The sequence below is a fragment of the Pithys albifrons genome, chromosome 3 (assembly GCF_047495875.1).
Source record: "Pithys albifrons albifrons isolate INPA30051 chromosome 3, PitAlb_v1, whole genome shotgun sequence".
Taxonomy (NCBI): Eukaryota; Metazoa; Chordata; class Aves; order Passeriformes; family Thamnophilidae; genus Pithys; species Pithys albifrons.
This window is the reverse complement of record NC_092460.1, coordinates 1,749,092-1,767,405: the sequence shown is the minus strand read 5'-3', so window position 1 is coordinate 1,767,405 and position 18,314 is coordinate 1,749,092. Positions and strand designations below refer to the sequence as shown.

The window sequence follows — 18,314 nt, the reverse complement described above, 5'->3', positions numbered from 1 at the left end:
AGCGAGCTTGGAGAGAGACAGTGAAGTCCTCGGGACTGTCACAGCCCCCAGTACTGACCAGGGCTGACCCTGCTCAGCATCCAAGATGTGGCAGGATGGGATGGCAGGGAGGGATTGAACTGCCAGGGGACAGTCCCCACTGAGACTGGAACTCAGGCCCTTGGGATTCAGAGTCCAGAGTGCTCTCCTTTACACCACGGGACTGCCCTAAGTAAAATAAATTAAACCTGCCCATAATGTGTTCCTGAGAAGTGAATCACCTCCCTGCTGTGTGTGGGGTCAGTGGGGTCTTGTCTTCAGAACACACAGCACTCACAGTGATGGTCTTGGAGTGGTTTTGGGTGATGTGTGAGCAGTGACCTGGCCCTGGGCTGGGCAGGCAGGGGTTCATTTTTCCTTCTGCCTTGTCTGAGTGGAGAAGAATCACAGAGTCATAGAATTGTTAAGGTTTGAAGACCTTTAAGGTCAAGTCCATCTGTCAATGCAGCTCCACCAGCACGTTCACCACCACACCATGTCAAGTGCCTCATCCACAGGTTTTCTGAGCACTTCCAGGGGTGGTGGTTCCATCACTGCCCTGGGCAGCCCCTTCCAGAGCTGACAACCCTTTCCATGAATTTTTCCTACTATTGAATGTGGACCTCCCCAGCACAGCCTGAGTTCATTTCCTCAGAGTACAAACTGCTTGGGGCGGGTTGTCCTTGTGGGATCTTCCCCCATCAGCAGCAAAGACAGGAGGGAAGATGCTGGAGGTCTTTTTCTCAACCTCCAGGAGAAAAATCCTCCTGTTGCAGTGGTCAAAAACCTACACAAAACCACAGCTTGACCAGGGACGTGGTTTCCTGACCACTTCTGTTAACTGTTTGTCATTAGTAACTTAAAATTTATAGTACTTACCTGCTCAGAGCTGATTTCTTTCAAAAGGAGAAAATGAACACCTAAAATTTGTGTTCCATATGAGGAATTTAAACCTTGTCAGTGTTAGTGCTGCAGTTCAGTGATTTCTTCTTCCATATTTTCTTGCCTGGTTTTCTTTACTGGGGGAGGTACAGTGGATAATACACAATTTTAAATGCAAAAATATAAAACCAAATTGTTTCAGCTCTGGCAGGAGCTCACCAGTGATCAAACAGGAAAACATAAATTAGTGGAAGGTGGGGATTGTCTTTTTCAAACTCCCTCTGCACATACTGAGTTAAAAACCCCCTATAATTTGCATTAAAAATTAGTATCTGCTTTGCATACATATTGGTTTGACTTGGAGGAAAACCACCAGCACCTCTGGCCACTCATTCTCCTCAGCTGCACCTCACTTGTCATTGTTTCCACTCTGATATTAAAGGTTACTTTTTTATTTATTGGGACAAAATTCTCTTTTCTGTTGTTTTCCTCAGACATTTTAAAATAGCACCAAATGAGCATATGGGATAAAACAGCAAAAGCCAGGAAATTATGGTGTCAGTGTCCTGACTCCCTCATTAGATAAATTATTTACCAGCCTCTGACTTTACTTAGATCTTGACAAGCCAATGAAAAATTGTCTGGGGGGAAAGGAGCCCTGTGTATTTGCATGCTAAGCTTTGTGTTTGTTTTCTTTTCTTTTTTTGTTTTTTTTCCCCTCTTCAGCTATGATAGCAGTGGAACTTCCAAAGATGAAATTAAGGAGAGATTTGCACAAACAATGGAATTTGTAGAGGAATATTTAAGAGATGTGGTCTGTCAGAGGTTCCCTTTCTCTGACAAAGAGAAAAACAAGCTCACTTTTGAGGTAGTTATCCAGTTCTGATTTATCCTTGTCTGGTTTTTGGTGGAATGTTGGTGCTTCTTCTCAACACCAGATAGTTTGGCAAGTCCTGATTGAGTGCTGAGCCTCAACAGGCTCCTCCTTTCCACTGGAGTCTTTCTCCTTGTGCAGCTTTGTGGGTTTGCAATGATGGTTCTTGAAGTACAAATAACGTGTGAGTTTGTCTTAGATTTGCAGCAGCCTTGTTTGCTTGCTGTGCTTGGTGTTATTACAAAGCCAAGCCTTAGTGGAATAAATAGTCTCAAACCAAACACAGTGTCTGCACACAGAGTCTGGAGAGCTCTCAGTAATGCTCACCAAGAGGGTGCTGTGACTTACTGGCCCATTAAATAGTCTGGGCCAATAAGATGTAGCAAAGGCATGCAATAGCTTTCCCAAAATGACCATTAATTTAAGAAAAGATGTGACATTTTTTAAAAAGAAATAGGGAGCATTTGTCAGATAATGGGGCTAAGTTAAATATTTGCCCTATATTTGATATTTCTGTGTGGATTTTGAAGCAGTGCATGGGGAGGACTGGTGGGCAAACTTCATAAGAACTTTTCTGTAAGGCAGTGGTAAAAATTATCTGTACATTCCCTCTAGTCTTGCCCCATCTTACCTGTTCCATCATGAGACAAACATGGTCTGGTTTTGTAGCTGTAGAATACCAGTTGCTGATACAGACATTATTGCAGATATTGCAGGGTTTGTAGGCAAGTAGAAAAGTTTCTGATATAATGCAGAACTAGCCAGTCTTGTGGAGCTCCCAGATATTGTGATAAAATAGGACTCTCAGCCAGTTCTTGATCTTGTCACTGTGTTTAGAACAACTTGATCGTGATAGCAAAATGTTTAGTATTAATCAGGCTTTTTATTGTTATTTTGGTAGGTTGTTAACTTAGCCAGAAATCTGATATATTTTGGTTTCTACAACTTCTGTGACCTCCTCAGACTAACCAAAATCCTCCTTGCTATATTAGACTGTGTGCACATCACTACCATCTTCCCTATTACCAAGATGGCAAAAGGCGAGGAAAGTAAAGGTAAGGCTGGAAAATGAGGGGCAGAAGGTTCTTGGTGGTTCTGGTTCATCTCAAAACATCAGTGTGGGTTGCAATCATTGAATCACACAAATCTTGAGCTGGAAGGGACCCCCAAGGATCATTGATCCAACCCCTGGCCCTGCACAGACACAACAATCCCACCCTGTCCCTCAGAGTGTTGTCCCTGCAGCTCTGGCAGCCTTGGGGCTGTGCCCCCTACCCTGGGGAGCCTGGTCAGTGCCCACCACCCTCTGGGGGAAGAGCCTTTCCCTGAGATCCCACCTGTCTCTGCCCTGGCACAGCTCCAGCCCTTCCCTGGGTGCTGTCCCTGCCCTGGCACAGCTCCAGCCCTTCCCTGGGTGCTGTCCCTGCCCTGGCACAGCTCCAGCCCTTCCCTGGGTGCTGTCCCTGCCTTGGCACAGCTCCAGCCCTTCCCTGGGTGCTGTCCCTGCCCTGGCACAGCTCCAGCCCTTCCCTGGGTGCTGTCCCTGCCCTGGCACAGCTCCTGCTCTTCCCTGGGTGCTGTCCCTGCCCTGGCACAGCTCCTGCTCTTCCCTGGGTGCTGTCCCTGCCCTGGCACAGCTCCAGCCCTTCCCTGGGTGCTGTCCCTGCCCTGGCACAGCTCCAGCCCTTCCCTGGGTGCTGTCCCTGCCCTGGCACAGCTCCAGCCCTTCCCTGGGTGCTGTCCCTGCCCTGGCACAGCTCCAGCCCTTCCCTGGGTGCTGTCCCTGTCACACAGAGCAGAGGTGGGAGCTGCAGACCCTGGTGGGCTCTGCCCTCAGTCTCCTCTGCTCCGGCTGAACAAGCCAAGTGCCTTCAGCCACTCCTTTTGCAGCCACTCCAGACCCTTCACCATTTTCATGTCCTTCCTTTGGACACTTTCTAACAGCTTTAGATCTTTGTTATACCTTGGCACCCAAACTGCTCCCAGAACTCGAGGTGAGTCTGTTCCAGTGCAGAGCAGAGTGGGACAATCCTCTCCCTGGACCAGCCAGTGAGGCTGTACTTCGAAATAATCTCCTTTCTGTCCATGGCTTGGTTGCAAAGCAGAGTAATGTCTGTGTTGGAAGAGGGAGAGGGCAGGGAGTTTCTCTGAGTACTGCAGAGCTCTGTTGGCTTCTCTTCGTGCCAAGGGTTTGGATGTGTAACATTTAGACAGATTCTCTCCACAGGATATGGAGGGTCCTTGCTCTGTTAATGCAGCCCCATTACAGCATCATAACGTTACCTGTTTGTCCTTCTGAAGGGAGCAACGTGATGAGGTCCATCCATGGAGTGGGAGAGCTGATGACCCAGGTGGTGCTCAGAGGTGGGGGGTTCCTGCCCATGACTCCACTCGCTGCTGCTCCCGAGGGGAATGTCAAGCAGAGCGAGCCGGAGAAGGAGGACATCCTGGTCATGGACACCAAGCTGAAGATCATTGAAATACTTCAGGTACCAAACACACATTAATGTGGCCTGTTGTGCTCTCTTGAAGCATTAACAGTGTCCTGCTGCCTTTTGGTTTATTCCTGCCTCGTGTGTGCCTCTCACACTGGTCAAGTGTTACAGGAGGTGACTGTGACAGGCGCGTGGCTCTCAACTTGCCTGTGACAATATTATGCCTTTACTGAAACAATTTATAAAGAGCCTGCAATAGCAGCTGCATATTTAGCAGTGATTTGTAAGTGTCTGACTTGAAGCAAAGCTCTCCTTTTCCACCTTACTCTCTTACCAATTGCTTGGAGTCCACAGGGCCATCTCAAGTGCCCCAAGGAATGGGGGCATCCTGATGGCTCCTCCTGGCACAGCCATCAGCCTGACATGTTTTTTAAGCATGCCCATTAGCCAGCCTTGCTGTCCCTTCCATCTCTGTCTGGCTTTCCTCCCTTGCTCACTCCTGAGTCTTTAGGACACACTCAGGGTTGTCCCTTTTCCGTGGCACTGCCTTGGGCTGGAGGTCACTGCAGAACTGCTGCCCTGAGATCCAGCATCCCCTTCTGAGTGCAGGAGCCCTTTATCTGTTCAGGAGCTTCATCAGAGAGTTCCTGGAGGTCAGAGTGCTGCCAGAGCCTCGTGGGCAGGACTGGGGATCAGCAGGAGATCCATGGTGTTCCTTCCCTGTGCCCCATGGGAGGGTCCTGCCCTTCCCTCAGCAGCACGCAGGGGAGGCTGAATCCTTCCTTTCCCCAGTGCTAATTTTATCTCAAGCCACAGTTTCTCTTGTGGCCTGGCATGTGCAGTGGGATATTTGTGTGCCAGTATTCCCCCAGCTCCCAGGGTCTGTTCAAACTGGCACGAAGCCTTTTCCCTGAGAGCTGTGAGTGTTCTTGGTGTTCCACAGGAGAAGGCCATGGAGAAGGTGGTCTCTGCTGGGGTGGGGGTTTCTCTGGCACCAGCCAGCCCAGCCCACCTGAGCTGGTGTAGCTGTTACATGGCAGCAGCCTGTGTGCTGGCAGCTCCTGTCCTGCTCCTCTGCCCCAGCACCCTGGAGAACAGCAGTGCCTGTCTGTGGGATTCCTGCTGCTTCCCAAGGGACATGGAAGTGCTGCTTTCCTTCCCTGGGGGTGGATGAGAATGCCAGCATCAGGCAGTAATGAGGGAGCAAAGCTCTGCCAAAGTATCTTACTCATAAATTTTATTCTGTGTGTGTATCATGCTCAGAGAAAGCACTGAGAAAATTATTGAATTCTGGGGATTTTTAGACAACACTTGCATACTTCTTAGAATGACATAATCCCAGAATGGTTTGGATTGGGAGAGACCTCAAAGCCCACCCAGTGCCACCCCCTGCCCTGGGCAGGGACACCTCCCACCAGCCCAGGTTGCTCCAAGCCCTGTCCAGCCTGGCCTGGGACACTTCCAGGGCTGGGACAGCCACAGCTTCTCTGGGCACCTGTGCCAGGGCCTGCCCACTCTTCTCCAAGTTAAATCACATCTCTTTGCAGCTGATGTTGCATTCTGGTGGCACAGCTTTATCTGTAACTTGAGTGTGTGTTGCAAACAGGCACATTATTTCGCCATTTTTCCTACCTGTGTGCCCGCAGTTCATCCTGAACGTGCGACTGGACTACAGGATCTCCTGCCTGCTCTGCATATTCAAACACGAGTTTGATGAGAGCAATGCCCAGATGTCTGAGGCACCCTCTGGGGGCAGCAATCAAGAAGTGCCAGCCAATGTGCCAGGTTGGGTATTTTGCAAGGAATGAGGTTGTGTGGGTTAGGGAAGACTCTGGAATCTTAGAGGGGCTGAATGTATTACTGGAGAACTTCTCTAGGGTGAAGTTTGGCCTTTTCTTGTGAATGTCCCCTCAGAATGACCCCAGATCCCATCAGCATCCTGGAATGACACTGGTGTAATTTAAAAATAGGCAAGAGAGGAATAAGCCTGGATATTGCTGAAATTATTGCACAGTTCAATATGTGAGCTGGGCACTGGTTAATTTATTGTCTTCTGTTACCTCAGCAGCTGCTTCAGTGATCTCAGTGTCCCTCTCAGCTTGTTATGACCCCCTTGTTACACCCCCATCACCCCTTGCCATTTGAAATGTTTTTAGGCTGAAAAAGCATCTTTGCTGCCACTCTGACATCAGGTGTTTGCCTTGTTTATGTTCTCAGGAGCCCTGGACTTTGAACATATTGAAGAACAAGCTGAGGGGATCTTTGGAGGAAGGAAAGTATCTCTTCACAGGTGCTAATTAGGAGTGCCCAGGCTGCAGGGCTCCCAAGGAGTGGGAATTCCTGTTCAAATACCTGGGAAAAGCTTGGAAACAGCTGCCACAGTTACCTGGGCTTTGCTTTCTTAAAATGGCTTTGATGCAGCTCAAAGTAAGGTCCTTTTGGATTGAAAACAACAAATAAGGGACACAGGGGCCCTTCAGCCAGAAGGGTCATTGTGGCAGGGCTCCACTTGTGTGAGTACAAGCCAAGGTGGAGGATTAGGACATCTGAGTTCAGTGGTGCAGTAAAATCTTAAGTGGAAGAGTTTGTGCAGGCAAGGATTGGCAAAAATGTAAACTGAATAATGTGAGCTGAGTGACCCCCTGATTTGTGAGATCCTGGAAGAGCCTCCCCCTTAGCAGCACACCAAAAGCCCTGTCTTAAGAGACAGCATTTGATTTGATACATTTCCTCCTTATTTAAAAGTGAGAAGAAAAGGTTTTCCTCCTGCTCAGTGGGTTAAGAACCTGCTGGGACACTCAGTCCAATATGCCAGTTAACTCCTGCCCTCTGTTTTCAGTGAGGAGAACACCCCCCTGGATTTGGATGATCACGGTGGCAGAACATTTCTCCGAGTTCTGTTGCATTTAACGATGCATGACTATCCCCCTCTGGTGTCTGGGGCACTGCAGCTCCTCTTCAGGCACTTCAGCCAGAGGCAAGAGGTCCTTCAAGCCTTCAAGCAGGTATGTGTGTGATTTAGGGCTGGTTCTCATCTGAGTGTGTGTATTGCAGCTGAAAACAACCCTTTTTGTGCAACTAATGGATTGCATTCATGTAAGGTTCAACTGCTTGTTACCAGCCAAGATGTTGACAACTACAAGCAGATCAAGCAAGACCTGGACCAGCTGAGGTCCATAGTGGAGAAGTCGGAGCTGTGGGTGTACAAGGGCCAAGGGCCTGACGAGGCCATGGACACTGTGCCAGGTGAAAACGAGCACAAGAAGAAAGAGGTAACTAGGCTGGGGTGGTGCCAAGGCACGTGTTGGGGGCACTTTGAGGGTGGAACTGTTGTTCAGAAATGTCACCAAAGCCTTCCCAGCACGCTGAGTGGCCTGGGGAGGCTGTCTGTGTGCCCTTAGCTTAGGGCAGGAGTCAGGGGGCAACTGGAGCTGGTGGATGCCAGGTGGAGACTGCTCAGGGTTAGCAGCCACTGAGGTGCCACCATTAGGGTCTAACAGGGCTGGGTTGGGTTTGCTCTGGCTCCCCAGTTCTGTCCTTGCAGCACTGACCGGGCACAGGGGATTTGTCCAGTCACAAGTACCTCAAGTAAGGTAAGGGCAGAGCTGTGAACTGCTCAGGTGATGCCTTTTGAGTCATGGCTCTGAATAAATGACAGAACAGGTCTGTGCTTCACCTGTACCTGATAATCCAGGACTTTCCTGACTTGCACATCTGGCTGGGAACTCACTAGACAGCTTTTGCCTCCATGTAATTTGCAATCAAATAGACAAGACTGGGTGAGGGAATTCAAGGAACAGCCCCTCAGTTATGGATGTGTATTGTTGGAAGTAAAGACAAGCAATTTACCCGTTGCTTTTCTTGTGCAGAGTCCTGGGAAGCATCTCTTGGTGTCTGTGCAGTGACAGTTTAATAATAGTAGAGAGGAAGAGAAAGTAGATTTTTGGGGAGGAGACTTGATTAGAGACTGAATGTGCCAGGCAAAGGACAGGAGAGGAAGTTGCTGTCTCTGAAATCATCCCACCCTCACCTTCTTTTGTGTTATAGAGGTCAATGTGGCTTGACAGGATAATTCTGTGTATTTTTCTGAGGCTGTCAAAGCTGGAGGATGACAGTCCTTGCCAGGAGGAGAGCGGGCACTATCCTAAACGTTAATTGTAGCCTTCATGGAGGCAGGAGTATAAGCTACTAATAAATTGTCTGATTTTATCCTCAGGAAGGTCACAGCAAGTCCCAAAAGCCTGAAAGTACTAGCAGCTACAACTACCGGGTAGTAAAAGAGGTAAAACTTTGCTTCTTGATAGTTCCCTGGCAGTTTAAATGAGTACCAGAGCTCTGGAGAGCTGCAGGCAGAGGGAGGCACCCAGGAAAGTCTGAGTCACTGTGCCATTGTGGAAACTATTTGCTGAGTAATAACACAGCCCAGCTGGAATGGGAAGCCAGGATATAATAAGCACGACGTGTGTATTCTTTCCTTAAGGATGGATTAGTGAGAAACGACGTTTTGCTGCTGTTTCAGTGGTAACACCATATTTTTATTGTTAAAGACTCCAAAGGCAGTGTGCAGGGGGAGAAGCCATTTGGTTTGCCCTGTCCTGAGTACCTGGCACTCAAACTCACCGTGGTGTTGGAGCTTAGTGTAGGAAACACGAGGCCGGGAGCGTGTGTTGGCGCTGGTGTGGTGTGAGCTGGAGGTCTGTGTGTGCAGCCTGGACATGGCTGAGCTCTGCAGGAGCGTAGGATCACCCAGTGGCCAGGGTTGGAAGGGACCCACAAGGATCATCCAAGTCCACCAGCCCTACTGAGCTGCCACGGACGGAGCCGGGGCCACGAGGTGCTGCCTGGAGCCTCCCTGCTCCAGGCAGAGGATTTCCCTGCTGCTGCCCCCCGGGAGCTGGCACTGTGTGCAGGGAGGGCCAGGCTGGGCTCTGAGGGTGTCTCTCTGCAGATCCTGCTGCGGCTCAGCAAGCTCTGCGTGCAGGAGGGAGCCTCGGGCAGGAAGAGCCGGAAGCAGCAGCAGCGGCTGCTCAGGAACATGGGAGCCCACGCCGTGGTGCTGGAGCTGCTCCAGATCCCCTACGAGAAGGTGGGGGCTCCCTGAGCTGTCTCCTTGCTTTGTGTCCTCTTGACGGGCTTGTAATGCCTCCTGTGGGTTCTTGGGTGCACTGGAATGTATTGGCTCCACAGGGGCTGGTTTATGTGGCCTCACAGTCTGTAATACCCACGCTTTGGGGAGCTGAGACAAGCTCTGTATGTTTGAATGTTCAATCATGCACTCTTTCCTGAAGAAATATTTGTCTATCAGAGCTTAGAGTGAGACCAAGGCTCAGCTCTGAGCTTTTCATGGGACGTGTGTGCTGCCTTGAAGTTGAGCTGTGGAAGCAAGACCCACTTGTTGCTGTGAGGCAGCTGCATGGCCATCCTGGGAACACTGAGGGTCCCTGTGGGATTTGTGAGATCTGCCCAGTAGTTAGACTGGGTTTGGAGCCCACTGGGGCTGGGTTGTGTCTGGTTGGAGCCTGCACAGCCCCTGGTTGTGCTGATGCAGCACAGCCCAAGTTCATCACATTGGCTGCCCATTAATCACAGGTGACAGGTGCTTACCAGTGCAGAGGTGAGAAGTTTTCCTGGTCACTCTGCTGTCCTGTGTTCCAAACTCTACAGGTTTCTCAGAACCAGTAATTCTGGACAGTGGCATTGATTAATGTTTAGTCTCATGGTTTCTTGCTTCATATTTTGCTAAAAAATTGGCAGCAAAACCACTCTCCAACATGTTCTTGTCCCCTTCCTGTCCCATACATGTGAATGTGCTTTGGGCAGGCAGCATGGAAGGGGTTTCACCCTTGGAAATATAGGAAATTCCTTAAAAATAAAACCAGACACTGATTTTCCATCTCCGGCCGTCGGTGGGTTGGGAATCCACACTGACGTCAGAGAGGCACCAGTTCCCGGGCAGCACTGGGAATTGTGCAGGTTCTAGTAAACATGAGCTGGCTGAGCTGGTGCAGTGACAGCTTTCCATGTGTCCTGTGCCATGGGCTGCCCCCGAGCTGCCCCTGCAGTGGAACGTGGCACAGCTCCTGGGCAGCCCCGAGGTGATGATGTGTGGCTTGGCCACGGTGCTCTCTGTTCAGACGTGCAGAAGTGACTGAAGCACATTGCTGGCAGGCCTGGCCATGGAGTAGGCAGTTTTAGAGAATAAACTACTGTAATTTCTATTATGGACTTTTATTTTTGAAGCTCTTTAGAACTGTGGAAGGGGCCAAACTCATCCTGAATGTCTGTGGACTGGGTGGAGGTTTGTTTTTCTTCGGGGTGTGAGAGACGTGACCGTTCCCTTGCGGAGCTGGAGCTGTGGCTCAGCCAGTGCTCACCTGAAAGTGAACCTTTGGATTCCTTTTAACCCCCTCTTGTTTGTCTTGCAACCCCAGGCTGAAGACACGAGGATGCAGGAGATAATGAAGCTTGCACACGAGTTTTTGCAGAACTTCTGTGCTGGGAACCAACAGAACCAGGCCTTGCTGCACAAGCACATAAACCTGTTCCTTAACCCAGGGGTAAGAATGACCTCAGGCCACGATTTATTTTGTGCTGTAGCAAGGAAAGGGACTGGCTTGTCCTTGGTGATGCCTCTGGGGCTGTGCTGATGCAAGGTGGGTTGAAGAGGTTACATTTTGTTTTCATTCTAAAGCCTCAAAAGTTGGCAAGATGTTTGTTTAGGCCCATTTCAGTGTAGAAGGTTCAAAAGGCTGAGGTGGAGTGAAAAACAGGCTGAGATAAGAGCTGTGGTGTTGAAAGATGAGGTCCTCAGGTTCCTCCAGCCCTGCACCCTGCAGGAGTGTTGGCTCTATCCTGACCTCTGGGGGGGCCTGGTGGGTTGTTTATTTTCTGATTTCCTCCTTGCCTTCATCCCCCAGATTCTGGAGGCAGTGACAATGCAGCACATTTTCATGAACAACTTCCAGCTGTGCAGCGAGATCAACGAGCGTGTGGTGCAGCACTTCGTGCACTGCATCGAGACCCACGGCAGGAACGTGCAGTACATCAAGTTCCTGCAGACCATCGTCAAGGCAGAGGGGAAGTTCATCAAGAAATGCCAAGATATGGTAATGGCTGAGGTGAGAGCTGCAGGGATTTGCAGGGCCTGAACAGAAGTTTTCACAGAGCAGTTGGTGAACATGACAAATTGATCCTCTCGCTTCGGGGACTGCCAAGAAGCTGCCAGTGAGCTCTCACCATGCAAAAAGAGCAAACAGCTCCCAGGAAGCTCAGGCTTTTTGTGACCAAAAGCTTTCTGAGCTCCTGACTCACAGGTGTAACAAGAGATTGATCATTAGTGACACAAGTTGCTTTCCAGGCTTGTGCACAGCAGCCCATGGGTGAGATTATGAAGAAAGGGTGCCTTTCTCTTGCAGAATTGGCTGGAAGAGAATTGATTTCATTTCCAGATCAGTAATGCAGAAGAATTTTACCGTGATTGTATTTCGATGGGTATTTTTTATGGAATCACAGAATGGTTTGGATGAGAAGGGACTTAAAGTCCATCCCATCCCACCCCTGCCATGGGCAGGGACACCTCCCACCAGCCCAGGGTACTCCAATGTCCAGTCTGGCCTTGGACACTCCCAGGGCTGGGGCAGCCACAGCTTCTCTGGGCACCTGTGCCAGGGCCTGCCCACCCATATTTTTCCCAATACCTAATCTTTCTATTTGAAGCCATTTCCTCTTGTCTCTCCAGGCCCTTGTCAATAGTTTTAGGAAGATGTTCTTGTTCAGCTGTGTAAGTGCTGAAGGGGGGAAAGGTGAGAGTGTTCTTTGGGTGTGGAGGTAACTGGGTGTAGTTGGAGTGCCAGGGTGGAAGGGAGAGCAAAGAGAAGGGCAAATAAATGCCTTTAAGTGGGATATTGGATGTGATCCATGGCAGTTTATTTACACACCTGATGGGATGTTTTGGCCTCCTCAGCAGGGGGAGCCCCAGGATCAGATTTGTCAAATCTGGCTTTGGTGCATCAGTCCTGCTGGATTGATGGAAAATGTTCCAGATTTTGCTGTTCAGCTCAAAACCAGCTCCATGAGCTTCTCAGCACAGTGGAGTTGGTGAGGTGCTGAGCAACCACCATGGTCAGCAGATGCTGAGCAAAGGGGGCTGCCCTGGGGGTTTCCTGCTGCCTTTATCCTGCTGTTTTTCCCAAGGCTGTGGGAGGCCAGCCCTGGATCCCTCCAGCTGAGTGCTCAGCAGTGCCCAGCCTGGGGCAGGGCTCACTTTGCTCGCTCTCCTTCCCCTCCTGCAGTTCCAGGAGGTCTGAGCTGCTCTGAAATCATGCCCAGCCAGGTGTCAGATGTGAAGCTGATGGAAAGCTCCAGTGTGTGACTTAGCATGTCACTTTGTGCCTTGGAAGGTGGATGGTGTTTGTTCAGAGGGGTGGAAGGAGCGAGCCCTGAGCCCTCCCTGTGCCCCAGGGCAGCTCTCTGGCCAGCACAGAGTGCCACAGCTGCATCAAAAAGTCAACTGAGGCAACAGAACATGAAATAAAAAAGCACAATGGAAAGTCACAAGTTTCTTGGCACAGCTTCTGTCTAAGCAGGCAGCTGGACTGACTTTGAACTTTTGAGCAGTTCAGAAGTGGTAAATTCTTTAGGAGAAAATGCCCTGTTTGTGTCCTGTCTCTGTGGAAGCAGCACAGGAGCTGTGCCCAGCTGGTCTGGGGGGCTGTGCTCCTTTTAAGGGTCTGAGGAGCAACTAGAGAGGATTGGCAGCCCCAGGTGGGGGGGTGCAGTGGGGACACCTCAGGCTTTGCTCTGCTGATGGAATTTCTCCTTCCTTTCAGCTGGTGAATGCAGGAGAAGATGTGCTGGTGTTCTACAACGACAGAGCCTCCTTCCAGACCCTGGTGCAGATGATGAGGTCGGAGAGGGACCGGATGGACGAGAACAGCCCCCTGATGTACCACATCCACCTGGTGGAGCTGCTGGCTGTGTGCACTGAGGGCAAAAACGTCTACACAGAAATCAAATGCAACTCCCTCCTCCCTCTGGATGACATTGTTAGGGTGGTGACCCACGAGGATTGCATTCCTGAGGTGAGGGCTTACTGGGAGAACTGGCCTGTTTCTGTTAGAAATGGGCTGGGTTTGGGTGAGAGGGGTTTGCTGTTGCTGGGTCTGGCCTGGGAAGGGGGTGGTGCAGGTGGGCAGTGAGCTGGGAAACTGGATCCCTTCCCTGCTTCTGCTGTCAGCACCCCCAGGCAATCTGGATAGTGAAGTGAAATCCTTTTATACTTACTCCTTACCCTTAAAATGGGAATGTGATGCTGTACTTGGTATTTTATAGGGCTTTTGAGGCAGAGAGGTTTGTGGATGTGCTGCTAACCTTGAACAGATGGTTCTGCAGGTCTGGAAATTATTACCATGCTGACGTTTTGTCTGCAGTAATCCTGGTGGCTTTTCATTGGATGCTGCCTTGCTATTCATGGCATTAAATTTCACCAGTGGTTAAATAAAAGGAAGAAGTAGAATTCCAACTTATTTATGTAGCAGTTTTAATGTGGCATTATACTCATTCATGCCATCATTCAGGTTTTTATTCTTTATTAATTTTTTCCTCTGCTTCTAGGTCAAAATAGCCTACATCAACTTTCTGAACCACTGCTATGTGGACACAGAAGTGGAAATGAAAGAGATTTACACCAGTAATCATATGTGGAAGCTGTTTGAGAACTTCCTGGTTGACATCTGTCGGGTAACGTATCTGGATCAAGGAACTGAATTCAGAAAGCTCAGCAGAGCCTGTTTAATGTAGAACAGTGATAATGAGACATACCAATGCATCAGGGCAAGAGGTTCCCTGAATTCTGTGTTCCTGCAAGTTTCTGTGTGCCTTCTTTTCCGTGTGCCTGTGGATTTCATTAGTCATATTCCATGGAAAACATTAATATTTTCCTTCTGAAAAGAAAAAAACCCAACCAAACCAAAGCTCAGTGAAGCCCCACACCCTGCTCTTTTGTCCAGGACCTTTTCTGTCCTGCCACCTGGTTTGTTTACTCTGGCCAGAATCACTGAGCTCCTTCCTGAGCAACACTTTTTGGCAGGTCAGGACAGATTTTTTCCGAGCTTGGCATTTATTTGGCAGTATGGCTTTTTGCCTGGGATTCCAAGTATTTCCCCATACAAAAGCATCACACCTCAGTCCTCCCTGCCCCACTCTTGCTCTCCTCCAAGGCACTGTGGTTTTCTCCCTCCCCCAGAGGTGCTCTGTGCCAGCACCTTGTACCAGCAACACCCTTGGCTTTGCTCTTGTGGGTGCTGGAGATCCAGAGCTCCAGTGTCAATAATGTCAGTGTGGCAGGGAATTGCTGGGGCTGGAGCAGTGGGAAACCAGGAGTTCAGTAGGTAGGGGTGGTTAATGTGGGTTGGGGAGCTGCTGCTGAGCTGAGGGTGGCTTGTCCTGCAGGCCTGTAACAACACCAGCGACAGGAAACACGCCGACTCCATCCTGGAGAAGTACGTGACGGAGATCGTGATGAGCATTGTCACCACCTTCTTCAGCTCCCCCTTCTCTGACCAGAGCACAACCCTGCAGGTAGGAAAATGCAGAGACACAAAAGGGAGGACATGCTGCCAAGGCAATTCTGTTCATTCCACTTCAGTGCCATTTTCCAGTTCAACAGAAACACGTGATGTGATGGGGGAGCAAATATTTGACTGCCCGTTGTGACCTTTAGCTGTAGAAGTGGAAAGATTTGTAGATCAGAGTACAAATGTTCTAGAGAAGCTGAAGTGTTGCTTTAATTCATTAGTGGATTCAACTCTGTGCTCCCACCAAGACCACACAGGTCATTTGGACAGAGTTCTGGATGTCCCAGAATCCCAGGATGGTTTGGGTTGGAAGGACCTTCAAGCCCACCCAGTCCCACCCCTGCCATGGGCAGGGACACCTTCCACTATCCCAGGTTGCTCCAAACCCTCTCCAACCTGGCCTTGGACACTGGGACAGCCACAGTTCTCTGGGCACTTTATGCCAGTGTTTTGTCCCCTGGCTGACACTTCTCCAAGTGTTTGGGCTGAGCATCTTCATTAGGGTTGTGTCTCACCTCAGGTGAGTCTGAGCAGTGCAGCAGCTGATTTGCTCCTCGTGTATCACCCTTGTTTGTTGAAACTTCATCAAAGAAATGAGAAATTGAGATTGTCAGCCTTGCCCTTGGGGCTCTGCCCTTCTCTCTTCCCTCTGTTCCACATACCTGGGTTGTCCCACTCTAAGTTGTCATCTCTGAGCACACACCATTTCAATGCACTTCTTGCCATCCTATTTTAGCCATCTGTTAATGTTCCATCAGCAGTTTTTCCTTGGCTTCTCAATCTCCCCCTCTGTCTAGCAGGATGAAGTCACTTAGCTCACCTCTTTTCCCATCTCAGTTGATGGATGTGTCTTGTCCTAGATTCATCTTTCCTCTACATCCTGAAGTTTAAACTTGTTTTTCTCCCTTTTCCTGCTCTTAAGACTCTTGCCCATGCCCAGGGATTCTTATATCTGAGGTGGGCAGTTGCCCCACCTGGCTGGTGTCCATCCCTCCTCCGGGTGGGATTTTACCTCCCCCCTGAGATGCTGATGCCCAATCAGGTGCTGTGTGTCCATAGGTGAGGGATGTGGTCCCTTTCCTTTGGGCAAGTCCTTTCTGCTGCTCCTTGTCATCTCCTTGCCTCCTGTGCAAGCCTCCCCTTGTCTCCTGCTCCTTCAAGTCATGGCTTGTTTGAATTGTACCTCCCTCGAGTCAGGACCAGCCTTGCTTGTTCAGGGAACACCTTGTGCATCTGTCATGCGGTTCAAAGAATACAAAATTAGGAGAACATGAATGTCTTTTCAAAGAGCAGCTGCCCAAAACTCCTCTTTAACAAGCACTTTTTGCCTCCTGGGGTTGCTGCTGCCCAAGGTTTTCCTTCCCAAGTGGAGTTGGAGACATGAGGAATGTGGAGTAAATTTCCTATTTGATTTATTGACCTACTTTAGGCAAATGAAACATCTTGGAGGCTTTTTAAGACCAAAATGTCTTGAAGCATGAACTGAAAGGAACCTGTGGGTGGTGTAAATCCAACCATGCAGGTATTTTCAGGGCCCTTGATGAATGCTGCTGTCTGCCATGGGTTTGGTGTTTGACTTATTTCCAGAAAGGGTAATAGCTCTTTGCCTCTTAGCAATTTTGGGGCTTGAATTTTGATTCTTCTTTTGTACCTTTCATAATAGTGTTTGATTAATTGATGTAGTAGTTTTAATTACCTAATAGATTTGTCTTTTTCTTCTCATTTCACTTTTTTCTTGCTAACAGGCATTACTGTTGAGCAGAATAAAAGAGGTATTTTTTCACTGGTTCTTAAGTGCTGTGGTCTGCACTGTGGTGTAGTTCCCTTAGCTGATAGAAGCATCCCATAGCAGGCACAGGGACATGGGCTATTCCCTTGAAATAGTTAAAATACTCTTTCCTCTACAGGTAAAATAGATTGTTCTGCTAAACAATCCCTGCAGAAAACCAGCAGGGAGTTTTGGTCACTACTGTTGTGCTGGTGCAAAGATGAAAGAGCAGAGCTCGTGGGCCCTGTGTGTGTTGGAGCAGCTCAGCTGCGTGTGGTGGGAGATCACCTGGTGGAACTCAGGGCTGAGAACCACACCTTGATTTTGCCTGGGCTGTAGCTCTGCCACAAACTACTGCCTGTGTTTCAAACAACAAACACACAGCTGGTTCCTTAGTAAATTAGATACCAGTTAATAAGGCTTGAAATGATGAGTTTTCAACTCTGGAGCTGTCATGGAGCCAAGTCCCATTTTCCTGTGGACTCTTGAGTCAGCTGCTGGTCAGAACTAAAAGAAGGATCTCTGTGTGCCAGGGCTGCTGATAGCTCTGATTAAACAGATGAAGGTGGCTGCTTATTTCCTTTGCTTAGTCAAGCCTCAATTACAGAGGCTTTATGCTGTAGAAGCTCCTATTTCATGTTTCCCTTCCAGCACTGGTTCCCACCCTTCCCATCCAGTTGTGATCCATGTGGTAGATTTGCTGGCTACAAGCTGCAGTCGCCCAACGAGTGGCTGCAGACCAGTTAGCAGTGACTGGGATTGGGAGCTGGGTGACCTGGAGGTGGTGCTGCCCCATCTCCGTGGGATGGGGCTGATTCTCTCTCCCCTTGTGTTGCAGACTCGCCAGCCCGTGTTTGTGCAGCTGCTGCAGGGGGTGTTCAGGGTGTACCACTGCAACTGGCTGATGCCCAGCCAAAAGGCCTCTGTGGAGAGCTGCATTCGGGTCCTCTCAGACGTGGGTAAGGAGTGGTCTGAGCAGAGGTGCCTGCTCACCCATGGCCATCCAGGCTTTTCTGCTTCCCTCTCGTCCTTCCATTAGAAAGTGCACTTTCCTTCCCCCAGGTGCCACTTGTGCATAACTCGTGGCCAGGCTGTACAGAGCCAGGGTCATGCTGATGCAACAGGTGGTGTCACAGGCTCATGAAGGGCTTTCTCTGTTCAACCTCCAAACTCTGCAGCTGGGAGATAATTTTGTGCCTCTCCTCACTGTAGTTTGCTCCACTTTGAGCAGCAAGGGGAGTGTCCTGTGCTGGGTAGGAGGCCGGGCTCTGTGGGGTGGGTGTACACGTGTGCAAGCACGAGGTGCTGGTGCTGTGTGTGTAGGGACAGATTCCTCCTCCCACACCTGAGACACAGTAAACAGCTCCCAGGTGTGGAACCCTTAAAGCACAACCCTCAGCTCTGACCCACTACACAGGGACTAAGCACTGCCTTGTTTCAAATGCACTCATGGAATCATTGAGGCTGGGAAATACCTCTAAGGTCGTCAAGTCAGACTGTCAACCCAGCACCACCACCACCACCCTATTCTCCACTAACTCATGTCCTCAAGTGCCACATCCATGTGTTTTTTTGAACACTTCCAGGGATGGTGACTCCACCACCACCCTGTTCACCACTAACCCATGTCCTCAAGTGCCACATCCACGTGTTTTTTGAACACTTTCAGGGATGGTGATTCCACCACCTCCCTGGGCAGCTGTGCCAATGCTTGACAGCCCTTTCAATAAAAAATTTTCCCTAATATCTACTCTAAACCTGCC

General features: G+C 49.6%; 1 protein-coding gene across 6 annotated transcripts in view; it reads left to right on the top strand.

Moving 5' to 3' along the window:
* ITPR1 (inositol 1,4,5-trisphosphate receptor type 1) overlaps positions 1-18,314 on the top strand; it is a 182,875-nt gene that overhangs the window by 81,959 nt on the left and 82,602 nt on the right. For 5 of the 6 annotated variants that reach the window (XM_071550192.1, XM_071550191.1, XM_071550196.1 and 2 more), the window contains 15 exons: positions 1,627-1,768; positions 2,676-2,829; positions 4,076-4,263; positions 5,856-5,994; positions 6,427-6,481; positions 7,049-7,214; positions 7,311-7,481; positions 8,426-8,491; positions 9,158-9,295; positions 10,641-10,766; positions 11,127-11,327; positions 13,038-13,289; positions 13,822-13,947; positions 14,659-14,787; positions 17,390-17,510. In XM_071550192.1, coding sequence (XP_071406293.1) covers positions 1,627-1,768; positions 2,676-2,829; positions 4,076-4,263; positions 5,856-5,994; positions 6,427-6,481; positions 7,049-7,214; positions 7,311-7,481; positions 8,426-8,491; positions 9,158-9,295; positions 10,641-10,766; positions 11,127-11,327; positions 13,038-13,289; positions 13,822-13,947; positions 14,659-14,787; positions 17,390-17,510 — 2,174 coding nt within the window. The remainder of the gene's footprint in view (positions 1-1,626; positions 1,769-2,675; positions 2,830-4,075; positions 4,264-5,855; positions 5,995-6,426; positions 6,482-7,048; positions 7,215-7,310; positions 7,482-8,425; positions 8,492-9,157; positions 9,296-10,640; positions 10,767-11,126; positions 11,328-13,037; positions 13,290-13,821; positions 13,948-14,658; positions 14,788-17,389; positions 17,511-18,314) is intronic. The other variant, XM_071550193.1, reaches the window with a different exon arrangement.